At 41.4% G+C, this 27840-nt stretch overlaps 3 protein-coding genes across 5 annotated transcripts; all 3 read right to left on the reverse strand.

Annotated features, from left to right (window-relative positions):
* Nucleotides 1-527: 527 nt before the first annotated feature.
* Nucleotides 528-2752, reverse strand: rgs2 (regulator of G protein signaling 2). The gene is made up of 5 exons (XM_014168930.3): nucleotides 2605-2752; nucleotides 2401-2484; nucleotides 2110-2171; nucleotides 1708-1874; nucleotides 528-1513 (listed from the first exon to the last, which is right to left on the reverse strand). Exons 1-5 carry the CDS (start codon nucleotides 2661-2663, stop codon nucleotides 1319-1321), a joined length of 567 nt encoding a protein of 188 aa, XP_014024405.1. The 5' UTR covers nucleotides 2664-2752; the 3' UTR covers nucleotides 528-1318.
* Nucleotides 2753-16133: 13381 nt separating this feature from the next.
* Nucleotides 16134-19053, reverse strand: LOC106584150 (regulator of G-protein signaling 1). Of its 3 annotated transcripts, none has more exons than XM_014169071.3 (5): nucleotides 18767-19053; nucleotides 18364-18423; nucleotides 17907-17968; nucleotides 17567-17733; nucleotides 16134-17321 (listed from the first exon to the last, which is right to left on the reverse strand). In XM_014169071.3, exons 1-5 carry the CDS (start codon nucleotides 18850-18852, stop codon nucleotides 17133-17135), a joined length of 564 nt encoding a protein of 187 aa, XP_014024546.1. In that variant the 5' UTR covers nucleotides 18853-19053; the 3' UTR covers nucleotides 16134-17132. The 3 variants fall into 3 exon arrangements, with proteins under 3 accessions (XP_014024546.1, XP_045562234.1, XP_014024547.1); XM_045706278.2 differs by having other exon boundaries at nucleotides 17907-17971; nucleotides 18767-19016; XM_014169072.3 differs by lacking the exon at nucleotides 17907-17968 and having other exon boundaries at nucleotides 18767-18950.
* A 1899-nt stretch (nucleotides 19054-20952) lies between these two features.
* On the reverse strand, nucleotides 20953-27396 carry LOC106584152 (regulator of G-protein signaling 4). Its single transcript, XM_082967854.1, is given in 5 exon segments — nucleotides 20953-21582; nucleotides 22029-22180; nucleotides 22401-22438; nucleotides 22554-22664; nucleotides 22767-27396. Coding segments are annotated over 5 exon segments (582 nt in total). The 5' UTR covers nucleotides 22844-27396; the 3' UTR covers nucleotides 20953-21378.
* Between the last annotated feature and the right edge of the window lie 444 nt (nucleotides 27397-27840).

Below are 27840 nucleotides of genomic sequence, written 5' to 3' on the forward strand. Positions count from 1 at the left end.
GATTAACACAAAGTCTGCACATCCCCATAATCAGAGGCACAGAGATATTGTACATTGCGTCAGTCATGATCTTTTTTTTCAGGAACACAACACCATTTTTACTGGAACCTCTTATTCATATGACCCCATCCCGCTGCGTGAGCACTGTTCCACTGGAAGCCAAATTATGTGTTGTGCAGATGATGTTGTGCAGACAATTTGTCTGGTAGAGTACAGTAGATAGATTTCATCCAGGAGTTGTGAGGAAAGGGAATTGATATGATGCAGGTATTTATATCATTGACATTTTGTGTTTGAGTAAATATTTGGTCTGGAAGGGAGCAGAATGGGAAGGCCTCATATATGTAATCTCTTTACACCAAAACACCCCCTTCCTCAGCTGACTCAAGGTACTGCTGTGAAGTTGCAAGGTAAAACGTACTGTAGAGTTGATCCTGTCATTGACATGATGGTTTGTTATGACTTGGAGTTCTTTTTATAATTAAAAACACAGTGTTAAAGCCTTCGAGGCCCAATAACTGGAAATGTTCTGAATTCAATATTTTATTAGACTTGACATTGGACATGTATGTATTCAACAAAATAAAAAAAGAACCATAGTATTGCAGTCCAGCTGCCACCATACCTTTGCCTATTGTTTTATTTACAGTAAGTTCACCCACAATGAACTGCAGGGGGTTAAAAAAAAAAAACTACATAGAAAATATGTAGAATGTATAATGGACCTATATATTTTCAAATAACTGCAAATAACTATATCAAATAACTATATCTGTGCGGCCCTCCGTTGAATTTCGAAATCCCGATGTTGGCCTCAAACCAAAAGGTCTGCCCATCCCTGGTTTGAAGCAACATCCGCTACAATATTTAGTGTAAACACCTTTATGCGATGCAAAACATTCACCTCCATTCAGCTCTCCAGCAAAGCAGTTACCAATTTAAACTTATACCTCTGGTCCCAGAAAGTGCTTACTCACATCATATAGTTGCAAATAGTTATTAGACAATTATTTACCGGTACTGGTGTTCGGTGAAATTAACTCAACTGCAGTTTCAAACAACAGGATGGGCAGTTCCATTTTAAGCCAATATCAATGACTTTATGTCTGATCTGCATTGTTTTGTCTCAATCCTCAAAAGCAGGATGCACAAAGTTGAATTTACATTTTTAAAATGTAAACGAAAAGCTATTTAGTTATTCACTGTACTTCCTACATTACAGTACTGTTTATAAATAGTGCACTACAGCATTGCCATTGACCGCATGGCTCAACATGTAATGTGTGACTGCATAGACAATCCTTCAAAGTGGTTAATCTTAAGACTTGAGATATTGCCCCTCTCCCCTGGCAATGGCACAAAGTTCCTTGTAGAGCTCAGAGTGGATGAAGCGAGGGTACGAGTTGTTCTCCATCAGGCTGAACACCTTCTTCTGGGCCAACAGGAAACACGTCAGGCTGGGCAGACACAGGCTCTGGATGATAGCATCTTTCGTTTGGTAGTCCAGGTTGATCTGCAACCAAATAGACAACAACACCAATAAGTCTTTGTACATTCAGAGTGATCACACATTGGCATTAGATATAAGTTGTTTGGAAATAAGAAACATAACTATCACTTTATCGTTACCATATTTTTATTATAAGATTGTTGCTTAATATCAGCACTTTAAGAATGACTACTGAACGTAGTGAAAGGAAAACTCACCTCTTTAGGAGCATCACACTGGATGAACTCTTCATAGATGCTTCTGGCCCTCGACGACAGTTTCTCTAGAGACGAGATGGTCCTGAACTCCTCACAGGCTGTCCAAAACTCTATATTCTCCTCACAGAACTCTGACTTCAGGAAGATCCGAAATGCTGCCTTTCCATCTGCAGGAGAGGAGGGAGGGAAGGAGAGAGAATGTCAAAGCAGCTCTCAAGCAGTAGAATGTCTTCAAGCTGAGTTGAGAACGGTCAAATATCAACCAATCAGAGGTGCAGTTTAGATCCAAATGTACTTCAAGATGACTCACTTCATTCATATACATTTTCACTCTATAACATTTGTGTCCATTTCATACAGTCATGCTGATATCATAGGAGCTATAAAAGACATGGCATTTACATTTGTGACTCAGGAGTTTGTCAAGTGACTGTGCCCATTGGTTGACTTCATCCACTGTTGGCCTTAGGAAGGAGAGAACAGTCACATTAGAGGCCTGTAGTAGTAGTAGTAGTAGTAGTAGCAGTATACAAGTAGTAAAAACTACTTGTATACTACTACTTGTATACAAGTAGTTGTAATTACTGCTTTTAGATACATATATTAAGGGTGATCATTATTAGGATATGGAGCCTTATGGTACTCCCTAATTTACATCCATAATACTACATGATTCAGACCCCTGAGCCTTACCTGTAAGATCTTCTTCTTGCCATGGATTTTGAAGAAGAGGTGATCTTCAAGAGATATCGTATCCTTGTCCTCCAGTTTCTCTTCCTGAAAAAAAAAAGTTTTTTCTGTTAGTATAATTCCATGTGACTGCTATCATTGCTTACAGCTGATTATCAAGGTCATGATAATCAGCTGTAATAACACAAACAAGAATAATTAACTCACTTGATTCCTTTTTTATCAATAGAGAAATCTGACGCCTTCATACAGTCTGTACATGCCATGTCTCTTTCTGATACAACACACTCTCAATATTCTGTGGTAAAACACTGAATATACCACTGACTATAGCAGTCAAATGAATCTACCTCCCTCTAGAGCAGTCAAAGCACTTTATATTTTCCTTCTGATATCGGCATGCTAGGAAGGCCGGCCTTGAGTAACAGATCTGTAACCTGATTGGCCCACTCTGTGAACAGTTGGCTAACCCATCCGCTGACGGTGAGAGCCTGCGGCAGTAAAGGAAGTGCTAGGGAATGTGATTGGTTGTTTAGTGTAAACGGTTACACTACTGAGAGTGCTTCCATATTTAACTCAAGGTAGGCAAATGACAGAGGCGTACTAAGTCCCCCAAAACTAAAATATAGTTTAGAGGACCCCCCCTTACACACACACACATCAGCTCTTATAGAGACAAATATATTTTATGAACTAATCCAACCTGATCTTATCAAGCAGTGGGAGCCGTTAAGAAAACAATGCATGAAAGTATGATGAGGTGAACTTAACTTGATGCAATCTGCTTGACAACACAAAGTAAGATGTAAGATGCATACTAATTGGAACGCCATAGCCCATCAAACTCGTTTTCCTACATTCCTGTTTACACTCTATAAATAGAGTCTTAGTTATAAAAATAGTAAGGTGGGAGGAAGTGGTTAGAAATAAATTACTTTAGCTGCCAATCTCCAAGCATTTCTGCTGGTTTGTTTTTTGTAAAGATGACCCAAACCCTTTCACCTCTAATCTCTTTAAAAGCCCCTAAGGTCGATGTCTGCACCCCGCGGAAGATCTAATTAGCATAACACAACAATCATCATAAAAATCTGTCAGTTTAAGCTAGAGATATGTTTTTTTGCATGGGCTGCGTCTCAATCCACTGCATCCGTCTATGTCGAACTTCTGCATCTGTGGTGAAAAGTGACAGAGCTAGAGCGATGTTTGTCAGACCATGAGACATCCCAAAAATCGATCCTCTCACAAAATTGCCTGTAGCGTCCGAACGGTACAAACTATTATGACCCATCTAGGGAAAGATGAGACCCTCACAAACACAATGCTCTACAACCCTCACAAGTGTCTTGGGACTCATCTGAAGTCGGTACAGCCGATCTACCAACTTCTGTCTTTAGCGTCCGAACAGTTTGGGCTACACACCAAGACTCGTCTGAAGGTCCCCCAGTACCAGTTGAAAAAATGTATGTAAGTATATATGGAAACTGTTTATACATAAGGGGTTAAATACATGTAATATATGTTAAAAAAACGTTTCCTGATCTTTCTTATATCTGTCAGATATAGAGTTGAAGTCGGAAGTTTACATACACCTTAGCCAAATACATTTAAACTAAAATTTTCACAATTCCTGACATTTAATCCAAGTAAAAATTCCCTGTTTTAGGTCAGTTTAGGTTACATTTTAAGAATGTGAAATGTCAGAATAATAGTAGAAAGCATGCAGCTTTTATTTCTTTCATCACATTTCCAGTGGGTCAGAAGTTTACATACACTCAATTAATATTTGGTAACATTGCCTTTAAATTGGTTAACATGGGTCAAACGTTTCGGGTAGCCTTCCACAAGCTTCCCACAATAAGTTGGGTGAATTTTGGCCCATTCCTTCTGACATAGCTGTTGTAACCGAGTCAGGTTTGTAGGCCTCCTTGCTTGCACACGCCTTTTCAGTTCTGCCCACAAATGTTCTATAGGATTGAGGTCAGGGCTTTGTGATGGCCACTCCAATACCTTGACTTTGTTGTCCTTAAGCCATTTTGCCACAACTTTGGAAGTATGCTTGGGGTCATTGTCCATTTGAAGACCCATTTGCGACCAAGCTTTAACTTCCTGACTGATGTCTTGAGATGTTGCTTCAATATATCCACATAATTTTCTATCCTCATGATGCCATCTATTTTGTGAAGTGCACCAGTCCCTCCTGCAGCAAAGCACCCCCACAACATGATTCTACCACCCCCGTGCTTCAAAGTTGGGATGGTGTTCTTTGGCTTGCAAGCCTCACCGTTTTTCTTCCAAACATAACAATGGTCATTATGGCCAAAAAGTTATATTTTTGTTTCATCAGACCAGAGGACATTTCTCCAAAAAGTATGATCTTTGTCCCCATGTGCAGTTGCAAACCGTAGTCTGTTTTTTTATGCCGGTTTTGGAGCACACTCAGCTTCCTTGCTGAGCAACCTTTCAGGTTATGTCGATATAGGACTCGTTTTACTGTGGATATAGATACTTTTCACCTGTTTCCTCCAGAATCTTCACAAGGTCCTTTGCTGTTGTTCTGGGATTGATTTGCACTTTTCGCACCAAAGTATGTTCATCTCTAGGAGACAGAATGTGTCTCCTTCCTGAGCGGTATGATGGCTGCGTGATCCCATGGTGTTTATACTTGTTTATACTACTATTGTTTGTACAGATGGACCTGATACCTTCAGGCATTTGGAAATTGCTTCCAAGGATGAAGCAGACTTGTGGAGGTCTACAATATTTTTCTGAGATCTTGGTTGATTTATTTTGATTTTCCTATGATGTCAAGCAAAGAGGAACTGAGTTTGAAGGTAGGCCTTGAAATACATCCACAGGTACACCTCCAATTGACTCAAATGATGTCAATTAGCCTATCAGAAGCTTCTAAAACCATGACATCATTTTCTGGATTTTTCCAAGCTGTTTAAAGACATAGTCAACTTAGGGTAAACTTCTGACCCACTGGAATTGTGATACAGTGAATTATAAGTGAAATAATCTGTCTGTGAACAAATGTTGAAAAAATTACTTGTGCCATGCACAAAGTAGATGTCCTAACCGACTTGCCAAAACTATAGTTTGATAACAAGACATTTGTGGAGTGGTTGAAAAACAAGTTTTAATGACTCCAACCTAAGTGTATGTAAACTCCCCACTTCAACTGTAGGACAGACATGTCAGAACAAACATGTTTTAGAATCTTTTGTTCCATGTAGTGAATTTCTTATCCATTGCGTTTGAATGGGTTAATAGCAGTAAGGCCAAAATAAAAATGTTATCAAATAATTTTTTTCATGTTTTTTTTAATATATTTCAAGTGGTCTTCCAATTCAAAATCAAATAGCTAAATATTCCTCTTATAGTTTATGAATTAATCCAACCTGATCTTTTCAAGCAGTGGGAGATGCCAAGAAAATAATGCATGGAAAGTATGATGAGGAGGACTTAACTTGATGCAACATCCGCTTGACAACACAAAGTAAGATGTAAGATGCATACTGATTGGAATGCCATAGCCCATCGAACTCGTTTTCTTACATTCCTGTTTACACTCTATAAATAGAGTCTTAGTTGTAAAAATAGAAAGGTGGGAAGAAGTGGTTGGAAATAAATTACTTTAGCTGCCATTCTCCAAGCATTTCTGTCTTTGACAGTGCTTCTCAGTCAATTTGTAGAAATGTGCTAACCTACAATTAACTTAATAAGTGCCTTTGTTAGATTGTCATGAAAGAGGAGGGACATTACCTGATTCAACAGTGTGCAACCTAATGCAGTTAACCACTATCTGGAAATATTTGGACAGTCACTGGTCGGGTTTTGAGAGTCAACCAGTTTGTTTTCTGTAAAGATGACCCAAACCCTTTCACCTCTTATCTCTTTAAAAGCCCCTAAGGTCGATGTTTGCACCCGGCGGAAGATCTAATTAGCATGACACAAAAATCACCATAAAAATCTGTCAGTTTAAGCTAGAGATATATGCCCCACACAGACAGATAATGACGATATTGCTTGAAAGTCTTGTGTGATATTGCCTTAGGTTTGTCTTTTTAAGCCAATAGTTGCTAACCTGGGGTGGGATAATGTCAAAGTTGCGTTGATCAGGTAGTAGCTGGAAGCTTGCAGTGTCTGATACTTTGTTTATGACAGTTTGTGATGGAACACATTAAAAGTTGCATTTACTTTCAGAATTGTTTGTAAAGCTACTCGTAGCTGGGCTGTGAGCTACTGGTAGCTCATGATCGACATGTTTGAGACCCCTGATCTAGACTAAACAAATATCATATGAAAGAAAATACAGTTGTGTATATGTCCAACTGACCCAGAGTGATAATGTGAGTTATCAGCGCAGCGCTCCAACCTGAATGACTAGTTCTTGCCCCACCAGCAAGATAATATAATAGTACACAAATCACCTGACTTGGCAGTAGTGCTGCACCTTTCCATTTACCCATTGGCTTCATGCAAATGCATGGTGGATGATGATAATGTTTGTCCTTACCCAGAAATTACAGCTTACTGCAGGTACAGTATGCCAGTGTGGCATGACCAAAGAGGTAATGGAAATCTGTGAATTTGTAAATACAGGAACAAAGTTTTAAATGTTCCGTAAATACAAAGTGGCATCGTTTATATCAGTGTCATTGAATTAGTGCAATATGAGCAATACCAGAGGGATAGCAGTAGAACTGAGATTGGCCATACGGTTCTCTAGGATTTTGTCTGGTCGGAGACCCTGGGAAGGAACTGTGGAGCTGTTGAGGGCTTTGAAGTGGGAAGGAAAGGGAAATAGTCTTAAGACATTGTTAAGGCTTTTTACGGTTGAGCTGCAGCTTACGAGTGGTCATCGATGACAGCCACACATGCAAACAATCACACTGTAAGGAGAAAATAATAAAATAATCATCTTTGGCAGCGATTACAGCTGTGAAACTTTCTGGGTAACTCTGTGGATTGTACAATATTTATACAGCGCAGCCTGCATTCCAAATTGATACAATTTAGATTTTGTGTCACTGATCTACATACAATACCCCATAATGTCAAAGTGCAATTGTATTTTTAGAATTTTTTACAAATGAATAATAAACGAAAATCTTAAATGTCTTGCATCACTAAGTATTTAACTCCCGTTGCTATGGCAAGCCTAAATACCTTCCAGAGTGAACATTTCCTTAACAAGTCAGATAAGAAGTTGCATGGACTAACTCTGTGTGCAATAATGGTGTTTAACAGGAATTTTCAATGACTACCCCATCTATGTACCCCACACATACAATTATCTGTAAGGTCCCTTACAGACATTGGATATCCCTTTGAGCATGGTGAAGTTATTAATTATACTTTAGATGATGTATCAATACACCCAGTCACTACAAAGATGCAGGTGTCCTTCCTAACTCAGTTAACGGTGAGGAAGGAAACCGCTCAGGGATTTCACCATGAGGCCAATGGTGATTTTAAACCAGTTATGGAGTTAAATGGCTGCGATAGGAGAAAACTGAGGATGGATCAACAACATTGTGTCACACCAGCCTTCACTTTGGCACTCCCTCCTGTCCAGCTCAGGCGTTCGGCGTCGCCGGCCTTCTAGCTGCTGCCAAACCTACTGCTGACAAAGGTCCTTCACTCATCAACCCCGGACTTGTCTCATCATCATTACACACAACTGGTTCCAATCCCCACTCTATCACTGTATATATACTCCCTCTGCCAATTGTCTTTGTTGGTCATTGTAAATGTTACTTGTTTTCCTGAGAGGAATCTCTCCTACTATTTTCTGAGTACTTTATATTTTGCACTTTGGGTTTGCCCTGTGACTTTTTGTTTGTGAAGATACATTTTGAGCACAACAGCATTTGGGTTTTGTCCCGCGTTGATCTATGATGCTTAAATAAAAACCTGCGACTGCCTCCTGCCTACTCTCTACACCAGTGACACATTGTAGTTACTCCACAATACTAACCTAAATGACAGAGTGAACAGAAGGAAGTCTGTACAGAATACAAATTCCAAGACATGCAACAAAAAAAAATACAATAAGGCACTAAAGTAATACTAAAAAAATGTGACAAAGAAATTAACTTTTTCTCCTGAATACAAAGCATTATGTTTGGGGCAGGTCCAACACAACACATCACTAAGTACCACTCTTCATATTTTCAAGCATGGTGCTGGCTGCATCATGTCATGGGAGTTTTTTTTAGGATCAAAGAAAAGGAATAGCGCTAAGGACAGGCAAAGTCCTAGAGGAAAACCTGTTTCAGTATGCTTTCCAACAGACAGTGGCAGACAAATCCACCTTTCAGCATGACAATAACCTGAAACGGAAGGTCAAATATACACTGGAGTATGACCACCTTGAATGTTCCTGAGTGGCCTAGTTACAGTTTTGACTTAAATCGGCTTGAAAATCTATGGCACAACTTGACAGAGCTTGAAAAATGTTTTCAAAGAATAATGGGCAAATTTTGTACAATCAAGGTTTGCAAAGCTCTTAGAGACTTACCTAGAAAGACTCACAGCTGTAATCACTGCCAAAGGTGATAATAACACGTTTTCACTCAAGGGGTTGAATACTTATCTAATCAAAATATATTAGTGCTTTCTTTTTCAATAATATTTTCTGTTGAACGTTGACAAAAAACAAAAAATGAATCAATTTTAATCCCACTTTGTAACACAACAAAATGTGGAAAAGGTCAACGGGTGTGAACACCTTCTGAAGGCACATATTATCCTGCCCAGGCATAATGTACTCAACTGATCAGATGAAAGACATTAGTCACATTAAGAAACTACATCCCTGTTGATTTGCTTGACTGCCGTTTTGATTTTGGTGAGGGGTCTGTTTTCCTTAAAATAACTGTCACATGTACATAATCTTTCCTAATACTGTAGGAGTCAGTCAACTCTCACAGTCTCCATTCATCCATCCATCTTTGACAAACTTTGAGCAGAGGCCATGCAGCCAACACTTTGGTATTTTTGTACTAGATCATTATTAGTACAGTACGTCTGCATCTCTGTGTCTTTATTCTCATTGTGAATTGGCACTAGCAGGTAAATCTCCAGGCCTGCTGAGGACCATAAAACAGAGAGGGGGCTGGTCTGTTCTGTTTATTATGATGTGCAGACAGTGTGTTAGCAGCTGATTGTTCAGAGGAGAATAAGGAGCAGAGCCAAGTTTCCACCAAGACTAATGCTTCCAAAAAGCTTTACGTAGTAGTAGCAGGTAATTCCCAGCACTGAAGCATATTTTGTCCCCAACTAGGATTCCTAAGCATCCCAGAGTTCGAAAGTACAAGTTGTGCTCTTGCAGCATGTGCGTGTTTTGTTGTGTTGTTTCTGAGGGTAAATAAAAGCGACGTTCTTCAAATTACTCGCAACGGCAGATATACAGTACTTTTGAGGAGATGGGAAATGTTGCCCATGCTACATCATTGGTCCGAGCGGTGCATTCTGGGCGATTCTGGCACAAGGAGCACTGTCCTTCCAGGAGTGAATGGGAGTCTATTGGGCGCTAGCTCAAAAACCTAACATTAGCACAAATCTCGTCAACAAGAATGACATAAAAAAAGAATTCTGAGATGTGAGATAATTAACTTACTATTTGTTGTATCGTATAGCTTTGGAAACGTGACATTACATACTTTTAAGGAAAATAGGCACATTACTCAACATACAGTATACACTGACATTGAGAAGGGATTGAGTTAAAATGAGTTTAGCAACTGCTTGACGCAGCATGACAACGTGAACGCGATTGGTCGACAGTCTGCTGGGTGGGGCGTTATGCATTCATTGCAATGTACACTGGACTAAAGAGGCAGACATATAGGAAAAATGTGCTAGACCTTCCCTTAAATGACACATTTCTCAAGGTAGGAATATCGCACAAATATTATCAATGGCTCATTTCGAGAGAAGACATCCTCCCGAGTTATGACATCGATGCGATCAGTATTGAAATCTGACATGTATGATAGACGTTTTCATTATCTAAAAGTCATATTCCTATTAACTTCCAGTGTGGTGAGAGCGACTTTATCACGGTGCTACGCCATACCGGACGGATTTCTGCCTGTGTAACAGATTAGCTTCCTTCCCTCTCCTTGGGCTCGAACCAGGGACCCTTTGCACACAGACAACAGTCACCCTTGAAGAATCGTTACCCATCGCTCCACAAAAGCCGCGGCCCTTGCAGAGCAAGGGGAATTACTACTTCAAGGTCTCAGAGCAAGTGACGTCACCGATTGAAACGCTGTTAGCTCGCACCCCGCTAACTAACTAGCCATTTCACATCGGTTACACTCATCCCCCTCTTGACCTCCTTTTCCGCAGCAACCAGTGATCCTGGTCAACAGCATCAATGTAACAGTTTTGCTTCCGTCCCTCTCCTTGCCCCTACCTGGGCTCGAACCAGGGACCCTCTGCACAAAGACAACAGTCACCCTCGAAGCATCGTTACCCATCGCTCCACAAAAGCCGCGGCCCTTGCAGAGCAAGGGGAACAACTACTTCAAGGTGTCAGAGCGAGTGACGTCACCGATTGAAACGCTATTAGCGCGCACCCCACTAACTAACTAGCCATTTCACATCGGTTACACCTGCATGAATGCCAGTAACTCAGATACACATGAAAACATGAAATGACCTAGGGAATCGATAGAACATCACTCAGAGATGCACAAAAACAATATAAGATTCAAAATTATTGAACCTTCCCTTTAAAGCGACTGTGTACTGTACAACTTGGCAAACATGGCAGTGGTAGCAATGTGCAATGCATGTGATGGATCACTTAAAACCCTTTAAACACATTCCAAACCACTTCAAGCAATGCAAAATAACAACATTTTTGGGGACTTTGTAAAGTAGTTTGCATGAGGGCCTCTAAAACAGTTTAGGTGAGGGCCATACCTTGGACAGTATAAATGCTAACAAATGGAGAATTCATCATGTACAGAGACCTTGTTTGTAACATACAGCAGAGAGAAACAGCCATGAAGGTCTTTGTCAGATGAGGAGGGCCCACTGTTATTGAGATGAAACACCTTCATTTGCAATGTCATGGTTCTTAATATCTCAAGGGTCATTGTCTCTTGCCACATATTGTTTATTTGACTTTCAATTTACTGTAATAACACATTACTTCTCATAAACCCCCTTGTCGTTAAAAACTGAAACTCACACCTTCCTTTTTCTGTTATTCACTATGTAGAAATAAAACCTTATAAATAAGAAAGCAGATGTGTCTTTCAAATAAATAACAAAAGCATGAAGGAACATCTAACCACAATGATGAAGAAACACACGATATTTACAGAAGTATGTGGACACCCATTCAAATTAGTGGATTTGGCTATTTCAGCCACACCCATGGTGATAGGTATATAAAATCAATCACACAGCCATGCAATCTCTATAGACAAACATTGCCACTAGAATGGCCTTACTGAAGAGCTCAGTGACTTTCAACTTGGCACCGTCATAGGATGCCACCTTTCCAACAAGTCAGTTCGTCAAATTTCTGCCCTGCTAGAGCTGCCCTGGTCAACTGTAAGTGCTGCTATTGTGAAGTGGAAAGGTCTAGGAGCAACAACGACAGCCACAAAGTGGTAGGCCACAGAGGCTCACAGAAATGGACTGCCAAGTCTGCTTTCGGTTGCAACACTCACTACCGAGTTCCAAACTGCCTCTGGAAGCAACGTCAGCACAAGAACTGTTCATCGGGATCTTAATGAAATCAGTTTCGATGGCCGAGCAGCCTCACACAAGCCTAAGTTCACCATGTGCAATGCCAAGCATCGGCTGGAGTGGTGTAAAGCTCGCCGCCATTGGACTCTGGAGCAGTGGAAACATGTTCTCTGGAGTGATGAGTCATGCGTTGTAACGGTCGTCGTATGAAATGGACCAAGGCGCAGCGGGTTGAGTGCTCATTTTTACTTTTAATTAGAACACTGAAAACACAAAACAAGAAAATGCACGAACGCACAGTAATGCAGGCTACACACAGCAATGCAAAAACAACTTCCCACAAGGGACAGGTGAAAACAGGGCTACCTAAGTATGACTCTCAATCAGCAACAACGATGTACAGCTGTTCCTGATTGAGAGCCATACCAGGCCAACACAAAGAAACACACAACATAGTTAGAACATAGAAATACAAAACATAGAACATAACCAAACCCCCGGAATACTCTAAACAAACACCCCTCTACATAAACACATATATCAACACACCCCGAACCACATAAAACAAACACCCCCCTGCCACGTCCTGACCAAACTACAATAACAAATAACCCCTTATTGGTCAGGACGTGACAGTACCCCCCCCCCCCCCCAAAGGTGCAGACCACGGATGCATCTCACACAAAAAAATAAACACAAAAATAAACCCCCCAAACTAAAGGGAGGGAAGGGAGGGTGGCTGCCGTCACCGACGGTTCCCGTGCTACACCCCCCCCCGTCCCCAATCCTCCTACTGTGGCGGTGGCTCAGGCTCTGGCCTTAGTCCCCCACCTAACCTGTCCTCCCCCGCTGAATACCTCGGGCTGAAGCACGTCGCTGTAGACCTCGGGCTGAAGCGCTTCGCTGTATACCTCGGGCAGAAGGGCGACTCTGGGAGCTCCGGACTGTAGTGCGACTCTGGGAGCTCCGGACTGTAGGGCGACTCTGGGAGCTCCGGACTGTAGGGCGATTCTGGCTGCGCTGGTTCCGGACTGTAGGCCGTCTCACTCGGTTCCGGACTGTAAGCCGTCTCACTCGATTCTGGACTGTGGGCTGTCTCACTCGGTTCCGGACTGTGGGCCGTCTCACTCGGTTCCGGACTGTGGTCCGTCTCACTCGGTTCCGGACTGTGGGCCGTCTCACTCGGTTCCGGACTGTGGGCCGTCTCTAGACGGGGCACTGTCACCAGACACTCTGGACGGGGCACTGTTTCCAGACACTCTGGAGGGGGCACTGTTGCCGGACACATTGGACGGGGCACTATTGCCGGAAGCTCTGGACGGGGTACTGTCGTCGGAAGCTCTGGACGGGGACTGCGCACTGAAAGCCTGATGCGTGGGGCTGGTAGTGGAGATACCAGACTGGAGACACGCACCCCAAGGCTAGTGCGAGGAGCAGGAACAGGACGAGTTGGACTGGGCTGACGCACTGGAGGCCTGGTGCGTGGGGCTGATACTGGAGGTACCAGACTGGAAACACGCACCTCAGGGCTAGTGCGAGGAGCAGGAGTAGGACGAGCTGGACTGGGCTGACGCACTGGAGGCCTGGTGCGTGGGGCTGGTAGTGTAGGTACCAGACTGGATACACCGACCCCAAGGCTAGTGCGAGGAGTAGGAACAGGACGAGTTGGACTGGGCTAATGCACAGGAAGCCTGGTGCGTGGGTCTGGCTTTGGATAGGCCAGACTGGATACACGCACCTCAGGGCTGGTGCGAGGAGTGGGAACAGGATACACTGGGCCGTGAAGGCGCACTGGCGGTCTCGAGCGCCATGCTCGGCCTCGCCGCCGTGCGCATCACCCCATAGCACGGGACCTGACCAGTAACATGCTGCCTCCGGTAAGCACGGGGAGTTGGCTTGGGGCTTAACCCTGGCCCAGCCAAACTACCCGTGTGCCCCCCCCCCCCAAAAAATGATTGGGTCTGCCTCTCAGGCTTAAATGTTAGTTGTGTACCAATATAACAGTCCCGGTCTTCGCTCCACTTTCGCCGTTCCTCCCTCGCTGTTGCCACCTGTCTCCATGGCAGGGTCTTGTCCCCTGCCATTACCTCCTCCCATGTCCAAAATGTCCTCCACTCCCTTCTCTCCCTGGCCCAGGATCCTTCCTCCTCCTGGGCCCGCTGCTTGGTCCGTTGGTGGTGGGAAGTTCTGTAACGGTTGTCGTATGAAATGGACCAAGGCGCAACGGGTTGAGTGCTCATTTTTACTTTTAATTAGAACACTGAAAACACAAAACAAGAAAACGCACGAACGCACAGTAATGCAGGCTACACACAGCAATGCAAAAACAACTTCCCACAAGGGACAGGTGAAAACAGAGCTACCTAAGTATGACTCTCAATCAGCAACAACGGTGTACAGCTGTTACAATAATTACAAATTACAATAACAAAAATACCCCTTCCTGGTTAGGACGTGACATGCATCACCATCTGGCAGTCCGATGGACGACCTCACTAATGCTCTTGTGGCTGAATTGAAGCAAGTCCCTGCAGTAATGTTCCAACATCTAGTGGAAAACCTTTCCAGAAGAGTGGATGCTGTTAAGGCAGCAAAGGGGGGACCAAATCCATATTAATGCCGATGATTTTGGAATGAGATGTTCAACAAGCAGGTGTCCACATAGTTTTGGTCATGTAGCTTATCTTGTTATTGAAATATAGTATTTTTGTACATTGAGAGGATTTTATGTACATTCAAGACCATCAAGTGTACTCAAACTCATCATGCTGTCACGTGATTTTCTTTGTGGTAATAGCCCTCTCACTACTTCCCATGTATATATTTGAATAAGGTGTGTCAAGGGATCAAATTTAAGTGTCATTTATTTGTTAATACTATTGCCACACAATTATAATTGTATACCACTTTTAATGGAATGGTTATGTTATACTTATGTTTCGCTGGTAAAACATTGTAGTAAGAAATCATGGAATCTTGAGACATTTCATCTGTACTGAGCTGTGAACTTGAACTCCTACAGTCCCACCATGTGTGTTTTGTACTTCTAACCCCTTTAAAACATTATGTGTTACATACTTCCAGGTTATACCAATGGATTCATCTATTCTTTTGCATCCATTGATACCAACCATTAGTCTGTGTGATTAAGGGGGGCCGAGCTAGAGCGGTGTTTGTGATACAAGGGTGATCCTGAAGGGGCCCAGTAAAAAGGACACGGTTTGAGCAACAAACTATTAAAAGCTATCTATGAAAAGTTACACAATAGTTGTTAGAAGGTAAGGGGTTCTTCTACATAGAAGATCATAGGAAATCCCAGAACATAGTGTCTCTAATACTATAATAAGCTCACATAGTTGCTGTCACACTCCAAACTTCACACAAATATCACTGACTAGTTGGATATTCGTTTTCCAATGAGCAAACTATTTCTGTACTTACAGCATTCATATAAATACATTTTTACCAGGTTTTCGCATTGGTGAACCTTTTTTTCTTTACATTCATCAATTAAACTCATGAATGCAATTGTTTATGTCAAAATGTTTTGTGTTTTACTTGTAGCCCTGGTTGTCCGGAAAAGAAAATGGTAAAACAATTCATAGTGAGTCTAATGTAGATAAATGAAAGTCAGATAAATGAAAAGCCAATTTTTGCTATGATCTTGAGACTTTTAGGGTTAAAGCACCCCATAGAATCGTATGATGCACCCATGCATCACACGGTGACGTCATTTTGAAAATTGAATAGCTCCCCATGTGTTCAAGCTAGAGACTTACCGTTTCTTGTAATGGCTGCAGCTCAATCCCCTCTTTCTGCCGAGCTAAAGTTTGTGCCTATTCCATAAAATGGGCTTCTGAAGCTTCTGACTGTCTTGAATCAATTCCATATGCTAGCTTTGTAGATATTGCGATCTAAGGGCTTACACATACAGGGGCAATCGCAAAGTGAAATGTTTTTTTTTTTAAATTTAGTTGTTAATTGAGAATAAGCCAGAAGAGAGTGATTGACAAGAAATATTTTGTCTGCAAATAATTTAATAATTTAATGTAATTTAATAATCTAATTGTGAACATTTTTACAAACATTGCAAAAGTCAGCATCCTAACAGTGACTGTGTAATAAATAGTACAACATTCTAATCTTAATTTTATCAACATTGTATTGTGCTTTCTTTGTAAGCAATCAAAAAATATTCTGCATCAGAGAAGTAGGAGTTCAAAGTTCAATATACAAAGTGAGACATAGGCTATCCTTCTGTCTACAATTGCACTCACACAACTTAACCTCTACTTCTAAATGGGTAATTATTCAATGATAGACAGTGTAAGAAGTCTTTAGCTGCCTTGCAAATCTAAAGATTCAACCGCCTTTCAAAAAACTGGTTTGAATTTAGAGACAAAATGTGAATATTATTAAGGACAGTATAGTATTTTGGGCCGGTATCCATTGTATGCGTGCTCTCTCCTTTGTTTCACTCCAGATCACGTACTTTAGTATTGCTAGTGAAAGTCCACCTTGCATCTCATATCTTATCACAGTATCATAGGCATCCTGTTGCGCACATACACACACAAACACACACATACAATCTCTTCTCCATCTTTTTAGGACAGGAAGCACCTCCGGTTGAGTGGGGACTGCATGGTTGCTGACGTTGTGTTTCAGTTCGATCGTCATTCACTCTGTGATTCATTCACTGTCAAAAACGATCTAATCACCTATGATATGATGTCACTCCTAGAGTTACAGATAAGACAGCAGCATCCAGTGCAATCGCAGCTCTGTAGCATTCCTCATATCCTCTCTGCCTTTCCTTCTCTTTCTTTCCTTCTTTCTTTTTCTCTTGGCGAATCCCACTTGCAGTGTTTCAGGGTGTGGTCCTGTGTTGTGGCGACCATGGTTTGTAGGGACACAGGCCTGTCAGTCTCTCTATGCTTGGTCAGCCTTCCATCCTGTAGAACCCCAAACATTCCAGTTACTGTTGTCATGTTCTCCTGTTGTCTAATCCGCTCCTATTAGCCCTTTACGGCGTCAGCGGCGAGGGAATCCAGGAGGGATCGGTAAATGTCTGAGCGCAGAAAGCGAGGGTACGAGTCTCTCTCCATCAGCCCATAGACAATCTTCTGGGCATCGTCAAAGCACTGGAGTGTCGGATTCTTCACGGCCCTCTTGATCTGCTCCCTCGTGTGGTAGTCAATGTTTATCTGGAACAAGAGAAAGATTCATTTAGATTTACGAAGTACAGATGGATTTCATATAGCATGTTTGGAAATAAACATTTGAGGGGGGTTTATTAACCAGATGATGTTGATGAAATACATTGAAACATCAATGAGGTTACAAAGACTTCAAATGCAGGGTTGCTTTCTGTAGAAATGTCACTGCAGCTATTTGAATCTCTAGCATGTAGCCATGTTCTGTAATACATACTGTACTGTAACAGTCGTACCTCTTTAGGAGCCTCAGCCTTTATGAAATGCTCATAGATTTTTTTGGCCTTCGATGACATTCTGAATGAAGACTTGATTTTCTTGTACTCCTCACACGTCAGCCAGAACTCAATGTTCTCATCGCTGAATTCAGACTTCAGAAAGGTTCTGAAGGTTGCCAGTCCATCTGTGGGGAAGAATAAAAACACACCAAGACATGAAACAATGATACAGCCCCAAGCCTGGAAACACGTGCTGTTTTTGTTCAACATTTCTATCTTGCTGTTTTCAGTTAGATATTTTATCTAATTTAGCTATTTATCTTGAACTATTTTGATCGTCTGATAAAGTGAAACTCACATTTAGACTCGAGGAGTCTCTCCAGTGACTGAGACCATTGTTGGGTATCTTCTAAACTTAGCCTGCTAGGAAGAAAATGTGTGGTGATTACTCAACTAAAATCAAATCTGGGTAAAAATAAAACTGGTATTTGATGTGAGGGCAAAAGGGCACATAGAACCAACAGAATTAGGAAACAATTATAGCCGCACATGGGTGCGTGTGTGTGTGCCTGTGTGCGTGCGTGCCTGCTTTCTGAAGTTTAATTTGAATTCACACACACTACCATAGATGGCCACTACAACATAAATGGTATTTGATTTTGAACAATACAATATATGTAATATATGTTTTATATATTATTATTATATTATTTTAAATGTGTATATATACATTTAAAATAATATAATAATAATAATAATAACAACCATTAGGATCAACACAGAGTAACAGAGTAAGGAAGGGTAAGAATCCTTACCTCTCAGAGGTGGATGAATGTGAGAACATGCATTGTAGTCGGCACATAAAGTTCTTTCCCCTATGGAGAGAAAAAAATAACGGTCATGATCGTCTCATAAAACAACTTATCCCATTGCTGTATAAGGACATCTCAGTATGTAGTATCTTGGTAGAAGGTATTTACAGGTTTAGTAAAACATATGCAGTGTTAATATACAATGCGTGGCCTAAAGTATGTAGTATGACGCTAATACATTTGTACAAGCATTTTAGTATTTAGAAAGTATATGACACATCCATAGTATTATGAGAGTACATTGAATATATAGCCTAATATTGACAAAATATACATAAGCTCCACAATACATTTTCCCGAAATCGGCAGCTGTTGAGAGTATAAAAAAGCTATAAGCTACACTCACAAGTTCTTGTTCCTCCTCCTGTCGTCCTGCTCCATATTGAAGTGCTGTGTTTGTATCAGTGTCTCTGTGATGATTAGGCTGGGCATGTTTTAACTCCACACTCTCTGTCCCCTGCTGCTGCTCATGTTGGGGTGAATCACTCTCTGTATAGAGGGGTCTCCCTCCACCTCAGGCCTTTATATGCAGGGCTGGAAGGTGAAACACAGACTCAGCCCAGTGAACCGTAGCAAGAGAGGAAGCCCCTACGCTCTCTCTCTCTCTCTCTCTCTCTCTCTCTCGGTGACATGCGCTCTCTGTCTTTTTGCGACACTCTCTTTCAACCTCTGTGTCATGCTCTCTCTCCCTCTCTCTCGTCTCTCTCGATAGATACCCCTCTCTCGCTTTCTCTCTCTCTCTTTGTCCGGTTTTCCAGGCAGCCTAACTGCTCCTCGTTCAGAGTGTGCTCTTTATGGCCACAATATTTTTTGTCTGGGCTGCTAAGATGCAAATGACAGAGACAGTGACAGTGATAGGCAAATCATGACCTTTGCTTGGTGTGTGTTTCGGTACCCTGTTGAAATGTCATTGGGATGTTTAATTTCTTATACTGTATCCAGCGGCAAGGTGTATCTTTACTAAAAGATATGATGATTAAATCCAATATAGGCAGTCAGTTGTTTAGTTTGTAGATTGTGGGTTTATAGCCTTTGCATACATTAGCCAGAGTCATATAGACACCTCATGGCCAATGTGACTATAGGCAGCAATTTCCAATGACCTGTCCTTTGTCATTCTGCACAGTAACTGATGTGGTTCTCCTCAACTTACCCAAAGATGGCCACAAGTAGTCAAGCACAACCAAGTGACACCAAAACATGTCCACTTATAGTTAATCTGCCTTGTGCCCTCAATTCCACACCACCACACAACTACCATTACATCATACAGTAAAGGTTTAAACGAACACACCACAATCACCTGTGTGGTTGACACCATAAATATGCTTTTTTAAAATTGAATTACATTGTCCTCCAAGAGTTGCTGAATCTCCTTTCTACTTCTGCTTTACATCAATATGAACAGTATCCATTCTAGAAGTTCCTGAGTGACGGTATTGAGTAACTCAGACAGTATCAGAAATACACTGCACATTACTCACTTCCCCTCGGCTGTCATGGCAACCGTTTGGGACAAAGGAAAACAGCGTCAGACTCTGTGTGAAGGACAAAGTGGTGTGATGTTGTCGTGATGCAGGAGGGGTGAGATCTCTGTCATCTAGCAAGAATATCCCTTCATACCAACTCCCCCCCCCCCTTTTTTATTTATTAAACAAAATGTTGTTTAATTTAATATATTATACCATACTATTGACTTACCGAGCAAAAAATAGCAATAGAAGTTGCTATTGTCTGGTCTTCCCTCTACCCAATAGTCCTCTTTGAAAATATCAACTCTCACATAAAACATTCCCTTTGAAGACTGCTATAAGTATTTAGTATTTTATTAGGATCCCCATTAGCTGTTGCTGAAGCAGCAGCTACTCTTCCTGGGGTCTATTTATAACCTTGTATGTAGTAATAACATTGAGTTCATCTCATAATCATTGTGCAATGCTCAATTGAAGATCATGCTGCGCTAGCCTCCAGACATTTGTCCATTGTGTGCCATGCTGATGCTAAAAGTCATCACAGAACAGTTGTTCCTTGGTGATGAGATTACTTCCCTAACAAGGGGACACATTCAGGCCAATTTGTCATGCATCAGAGCATCCACTGACTTCAATCCACTGGTGGGAGGTCTGGGTCAAACTCAGTTATTCTTAGAGCCGTCCAGATTACCTTTTTAAGGCACAACTTTGAGAAATAGAGCCATCTATAGAGTGGGGTCAACGGTAACAGGGCAAATTTTTTCCAGCTTCAATACATCGTCGCTGGGCTGGCTCTGGGCAATTAGCTGAGACAGCTGACATGTGATCACAACAGACTTACAGTCAGCAGGCTGTGGAAAATTATTTTCAAAGATTTTCCCTGCCCACCGACCACACGCGATTACTCAGTGTCACAGGACAAATTAAAGATAACCCTTCACTCTGACAACGTTTACATCCTGACTTATGTAAGTATACTGTATATTTAAACTGACAGGGTCCATCCATGCTATATTAGTATTAAGAGCTAAATGAATAACATATTGCTGACAGATCCATATCATGGGTGTCAAAACAAATAACGCTTTAATGTAATACTTAAAAGCCTTTTAGTTCTGCATTTCTGTAACCATTTGTAATGTTTGTCCTTCCATTTAGACATTCTGTACCTTCTGTTCTTACCTAAAACTATTCCCTAGATGCACATTTTTTAGGCCAATGCCACTTTTGATGCATCAGTCAGTCTAGATGTTTGAATAAATGTACTGTTTAGCACTTTGACACTACTCATCACCACACATCACTCATCTCTAACTCTCAATGCTTCTCCATACTCTATACGCATTTCTTCTTCTCCAAGTAATTTCCTGTGGTCATTATGTGTCACTTCCTGTGGGGATCTTCCAGTTCTATCCTTAGGATCTATAGTCTCATGTTTCCATGACTCGTTTGGAATCCTCCTTGTTTGGACTTGGTGAATCTTGATTCACAAACTCTTGACCCCTAACGTCGACCAGAAGGTCCTGGCTTTGCGTCTGAGCCCCAGGTAGGCGTCTGATCTGAGGAACCTGGAGTACGAGTCGCTCTCCATCAGTTTGTACACGTGTCTCACTGCCTCGTCAAAGCAGCACAGACCAGGAGCTTTCATGTACCTGTTGATCTTCTCATGGATGTGGTGGTCAACGTTGATCTGTAGAGGGGAAACACAAACCATTACAATGAGTGCCAAAGGAAAGTTCTACACACAGTTGTGAAGCTAATGTTATGAAAAGCCTGAGCTGAGCGATATGGTCACCTTTCCACCCTAAGCTTGCCAATTCATTCATTCACTGCGTGAGCTTGTTGAAATCATATCTTGTCCCAACGGCGTGTTATCTGTATTTTTGAAGGAGGGATTTTATCACGTCAGAAAGTTTCAGTGCTTGTGAAATTATTCTAATGATAGGCTAAGTTATCTTTCAAATAGTCAATTTCCCACATCAGCAAAGTACATGGAATTACATAGTCACCGTAGGAATTATACCTATATCTGCTACTTTAGCTTATATTATGTTAGTATTTTGGATAACTGCATCCAGATACTGCCAAGGTGAATGCTGATGCATAGCCTGACTAACTGACCTCTCTCCACGCCTAGGGATGGAGGAACTCCTGGTAGATCTCTGTTGCTTTCCAGGACAGGTCAGCCGGTGAGGTGGTCCTTCTGTAGTCTATGCATGCTAGCCAAAATTCAATATTCTCCTCACTGAATTCGGACTGCAGGAAGGCTCGGAAGGCTGCAAGGCACCCTGGGGGATTATTAATGCTAAAGTCAGAAGGTGGTCTAATCAGAACAAGGCAGTTAACCCACTGTTCCTAGGCCGTCATTGAAAATAAGAATTTGTTCTTAACTGACTTGCCTAATTAAATAAAGATAAAATTAAAATTAAAAAATTAAATTAAAAAGACTGTACTATTGATGATAATGAATGTACTCTGGGCCAACATAGTTAAAACAGTTGTCATTACTTTCATCCTTCAAGGTCTCAAGAGTTGGCTGGATTTTTCTATTGTCCTCTTGACTTAAAAAGATTGAAAAAAAGGGGGGGATTATATGGGTTTTGTAAGTCAATATTACTAAGTAAACTATTTGACATGTTACTGTTGTGAAATAGTCTCCACTGTTGCCATAATTACTTGATTTTTGTAGAAAAGGACTCATCATTTATCTTTTGTGCCAGAATACACTGGATGTCTTTTTTCTGTCTTTTTCTGCTTAGAAGGATATCGATCCTGTGGAAGTAGTATGCATTATCATCCGATCTATTATGATAACAGAAATGTATCATGAACTGCCTATAAAGGTCCCTTTCCTAGATAGATAATTTAACTTACCTTCTTCTCTGTGTTCTATTTTGCGGTATATCCTTCAATTCATAGATCCGAATCTTTGAAAGTAATAGTTTGGGCATCTTCACATAATTGACAGCGATTCCTCCTTGGAATTAGATGTAGACCGTATGGTCTTAGTAAACATTCCAGGCCCCATCCTGGGCAGGTATTTAGCGTCTCAAGAGAGGTGTGTTATGGTGACGTTTGGGGTGTGCTGGTGCAGGCCCCTAGATGCCTTGGCACAGCTTACCGAAACTCCCCTAGGACGTAATGTCTTTGACTTATGGATATTTACATTCCTGTAAAATTCATATTACAAATGTTTCCAAATTTTGTATTTTTTTTAAAATATTTCCTAATATTTAGGATATATACAGATATATTACAATAGCACACTTTATGAAGACACATCTTGCTGATTAAACACGATAATAATTCCCTCTAAAGACATTGCATGTTAAGGAGCATGTCACAGACGTCAAAGTGAACAGACCAAGGTGCAGCGTGTAGAGTGCTCATTCTTACTTTATTAAATGATGACACTTCAACAAAAACAACCAAACGACAGCCAACAGTTCCGTAAGGTACTCAGACTATAGGGAAAACAACCACCCACAAAACCCAAAGGAAAACAGGCTGCCTAAGTATGGCTTCCAATCAAAGACAACAAAAGACACCTGCCTCTGATTGGAAACCATACTCGGCCAAACATGGAAAACGAAGCATAGAAAATGAAAACTAGAACAAATTCCCCTTGAACCCAAAACCCCCAAAACACACAAAACAACCCCCCTGCCACGCCCTGACCATTCTACTATGGCAAATGACCCTTTTCACTGGTCAGGACGTGACAGAGCAGATGTTAAGAGAGAAGTGTCTGTTTGCCCACCTTAATATAATCTTCAGTGTTTACTCACAGCTACACTCTTTCACAAGTCTATTTCCTGAGAACATCTTTCATTTACTGTGAATAGTAAAAAGGGAAATTACATAAGAGGGCAAATAATATGTAATGGTGAGAGGAGGCATGGCTATATATTTCCTCTCAAATATCTGAATGGGTAGGCGTTAGTTACACTGTTATACTGTTAACATGTGCGCATAACACGCATGCGGGCAGACGCACGCACGCACGCACGCACGCACGCACGCACGCACGCACACACACACACACACACACACACACACACACTCACTCACTCACTTACTCACTCATCACTCAATCAAATGTAGTTGTGCATTTATAGCCCTTTTTACATCAGCAGATGTCACAAAGTGCTTATACAGAAACCCACACTAAAACCCCAAACTGCAAGCAACGCAGATGTAGAAGCACGGTGGCTAAGAAAAACTCCCTAGAAAGGCAGGAACCTAGGAAGAAACCTAGAGAGGAACCAGATTCGGAGGGGTGGCCAGTCCTATTCACACACACACACGCACACACACACACACACACACACACACACACACACACACACACACACACACACACACACACACACACACACACACACACACACACACCAAGACTTGTAATGTCATGCAGTTTGTGGTTGTGGAAATGGGAAAGGTAGAACCCCAGGGGGAAAGAGTTAATACACTCACATAGATGTGACCTTTTGTGGTGATTTTTGTAAATTTGCATCAATAATGTAATAATAGGGTTATTAATGGAGTAATAATTCCATTACACATTTTTTTATGGATTACTTGTTACTCCATTTACCTGTTGATCTAATTATGGAATAGTTTGTTGTACACACATTCCTGAATTAGATGTACACTACCATTCAAAAGTTTGTGGTCACATAGAAATGTCCTTGTTTTTGAAAGAAAAGTAAATATTTTGTCCATTAAAATAACATCAAATTGATCAGAAATACAGTGTAAACATTGTTAATGTTGTAAATGACTATTGTAACTGGAAATGGCAGATTGGAATATCTACATAGACGTACAGAGGCCCATTATCAGCAACCATCACTCCTGTGTTCCAATGGCACGTTGTGTTAGCTAATCCAAGTTTCTCATTTTAAAAGGCTAATTGATCATTAGAAAACCCTTTTGCAATTATGTTAGTACAGCTGAAAACTGTTGTTCTGATTAAAGAAGCAATAAAAATTGCCTTCTTTAGACTAGTTGAGTATCTGGAGTATCAGCATTTGTGGGTTCGATTACAGGCTCAAAATGGCCAGAAACAAATAACTTTCTTCTGAAACTCGTCAGTCTATTCTTGTTCTGCGAAATGAAGGCTATTCCATGTGAGAAATTGCCTAGAAACTGAAGATCTTGTACAACGCTGTGTACTACTCCCTTCACACAACAGCGCAAACTGGCTCTAACCAGAATAGACAGAGGAGTGGGAGGCCCCGGTGCACAACTGAGCAAAAGGACAAGTACATTAGTGTCTAGTTTGAGAAACAGATGCCTCACAAGTCCTCAACTGGCAGCTTCATTAAATAGTACCTGCATAACACCAGTCTCAACGTCAACAGTGAAGAGGCGACTCCAGGATGCTGGCCTCATGCAGCGCGACACATCTCCTTTGCATAGAGTTGATCAGGATGTTGATCGTGGCCTGTGGAATGTTGTCCCACTCCTCTTCAATGGCTGTGCGAAGTTGCTGGATATTGGCGGGAACCGGAACACACTGTCGTACACATCCATCTAGAGCATCCTAAACATGCTCAATGGTTGACAAGTCTGGTGAGTATGCAGGCCATGGAAGAACTTGGCCATTTTCAGTTTCCAGGAATTGTGTACAGATCCTTGCAACATGGGGCCGTGCATTATTATGCTGAAACATGAGGTGATGGTGGCGGATTAATGGCACGACAATGGGCCTCAGGTTCTCATCACGGTATCTCGGTGCATTCAAATTGCCATCGAAAAAATGCAATTGTGTTCATTGTTCGTAGAATATGCCTGTCCATAGCATAACCCCACCGCCACCATGGGGCACTCTGTTCACAACGTTGACATCAGCAAACTGCTCATCCACACGACGCCATACAGGCTTTCTGCCATCTGCCCGATACAGTTGAAACCGGGATTCATCCGTGAAAAGCACACATGCCAATGGCCATCGAAGGTGAGCATTTGCCCACTGAACTCAGTTACTATGCCGAACTGCAGTGAGGACAACGAGCACATAGATGAGCTTCCCTGTGGCGGTTTCTGACAGTTTGTGCAGAAATTCTTTGGTTGTTCAAACCCACATTTTCATCAGCTGTCTGGGTGGTTGGTTTCAGATGATCCCGCAGGTGAAGAAACTGGATGTGGATGTCCTGGGCTGGCGAGGTCACACGTGGTCTGCGGTTTTGAGGCCGGTTGGACGTACTGCCAAATTCTCCAAAACGACATTGGAGGGGGTTTATGGTAGAGAAATGAACATTCAAATCTCTGGCAACAGCTCTGGTGGACATTCCTGCAGTCAGCATTGCATGCTCCCTCAAAACTTAAGACATCTGTGGCATTGTGTTGTGTGACATAACCTCACATTTTAGAGTGACCTTTTATTGTCCCCTGCACAATTTAATCAGCATCTTGATAAGACACACCTGTCAGGTGGATTGATTATCTTGGCAAAGAAGAAATGCTCACTAACAGGGATGTAAACAAATGTGTGCATTCAACTGGAGTGAAGTAAGCTTTTTGTGTATATTTCTGGGATCTTTTATTTCAGCTCATGAAACATGGGACCAACACATTACATGTTGCTTTCATATTTTTGTTCAATATACAAAGACTCTGTGTGTGTTTTGATTTATATATATTTTTTCAAATCAAATCAGTGTAGCAGCTATAATAGCAGGGTGGAAAAGATCACTGTGGGTGTTCCAGATGCTCATCCAATGTCTATTGATGTGATTTAATGAAACAGAAGCAGTTGTGCTTTCCCCTGTTAGTTTTGACATTATTTTATTTCCATTCACTTTCTTTGTCCAGGTGTATGTAATGGAACTGAAGTTGAGGGTGGGAAGGAGGCCACCAACACATGGAGCATTGTGCTCAAACTAAATTGATCAATCAATCAATAATCAACATATAATCAACTAATGAACAACCCCTTTATTAGCTGACTCTGGTGTGTTAGTGCTGTGCTGGAACAAATGCCTGCAGACACATCGGAATTCTATAGGAGGAAAGAACACTGTATTGTAGTGTCTGTGAGGTCTGAAGGGTGTGGCTACAAGTTTTTTATGATTTCATCACAGGATGTGTATCGACCAGTCAGTCATGATGTTGCATCATAGGATGCAGACATTGGGAAATGCTGACTTGTAGTCCAAAGTAGAGGTCGACCGATTATGATTTTTCAACGCCGATACCGATACTGATTATTGGAGGACCAAAAAAAGCCGGTGCCGATTAATCAGCCGATTTTTTTATTTATTTGTAATAATGACAATTACAACAATACTGAATGAACACTTATTTTAACTTAATATAATACATCAATAAAATCAATTTAGCCTCAAATAAATAATGAAACATGTTCAATTTGGTTTAAATAATGCAAAAACAAAGTGTTGGAGAAGAAAGTAAAAGTGCAATATGTGCCATGTAAGAAAGATAACGTTTAAGTTCCTTGCTCAGAACATGAGAACATATGAAAGCTGGTGGTTCCTTTCAACATGAGTCTTCAATATTCCTAGGTAAGAAGTTTTAGGTTGTAATTATTATAGGAATTATAGGACTATTTCTCTCTATACGATTTGCATTTCATATGCCTTTGACTATTGGATGTTCTTATAGGCACTTTAGTATTGCCAGTGTAACAGTATAGCTTCCGTCCCTCTCCTCGCTGCTACCTGGGCTCGAACCAGGAACACATCGACAACAGCCACCCTCGAAGCAGCGTTACCCATGCAGAGCAAGGGGAACAATTACTCCAAGTCTCAGAGTGAGTGACGTTTGAAACGCTATTAGCGTGCACCCCGCTAACTAGCTAGCCATTTCACATCGGTTACACCAGCCTAATCTTGGGAGTTGATAGGCTTGAAGTCATAAACAGCGCAATGCTTGAAGCACAGCGAAGAGCTGCTGGAAAAATGCACGAAAGTGCTGTTTGAAT

The sequence above is a fragment of the Salmo salar genome, chromosome 23 (assembly GCF_965601325.2).
Source record: "Salmo salar chromosome 23, fSalSal1, whole genome shotgun sequence".
NCBI classification, from domain to species: Eukaryota; Metazoa; Chordata; class Actinopteri; order Salmoniformes; family Salmonidae; genus Salmo; species Salmo salar.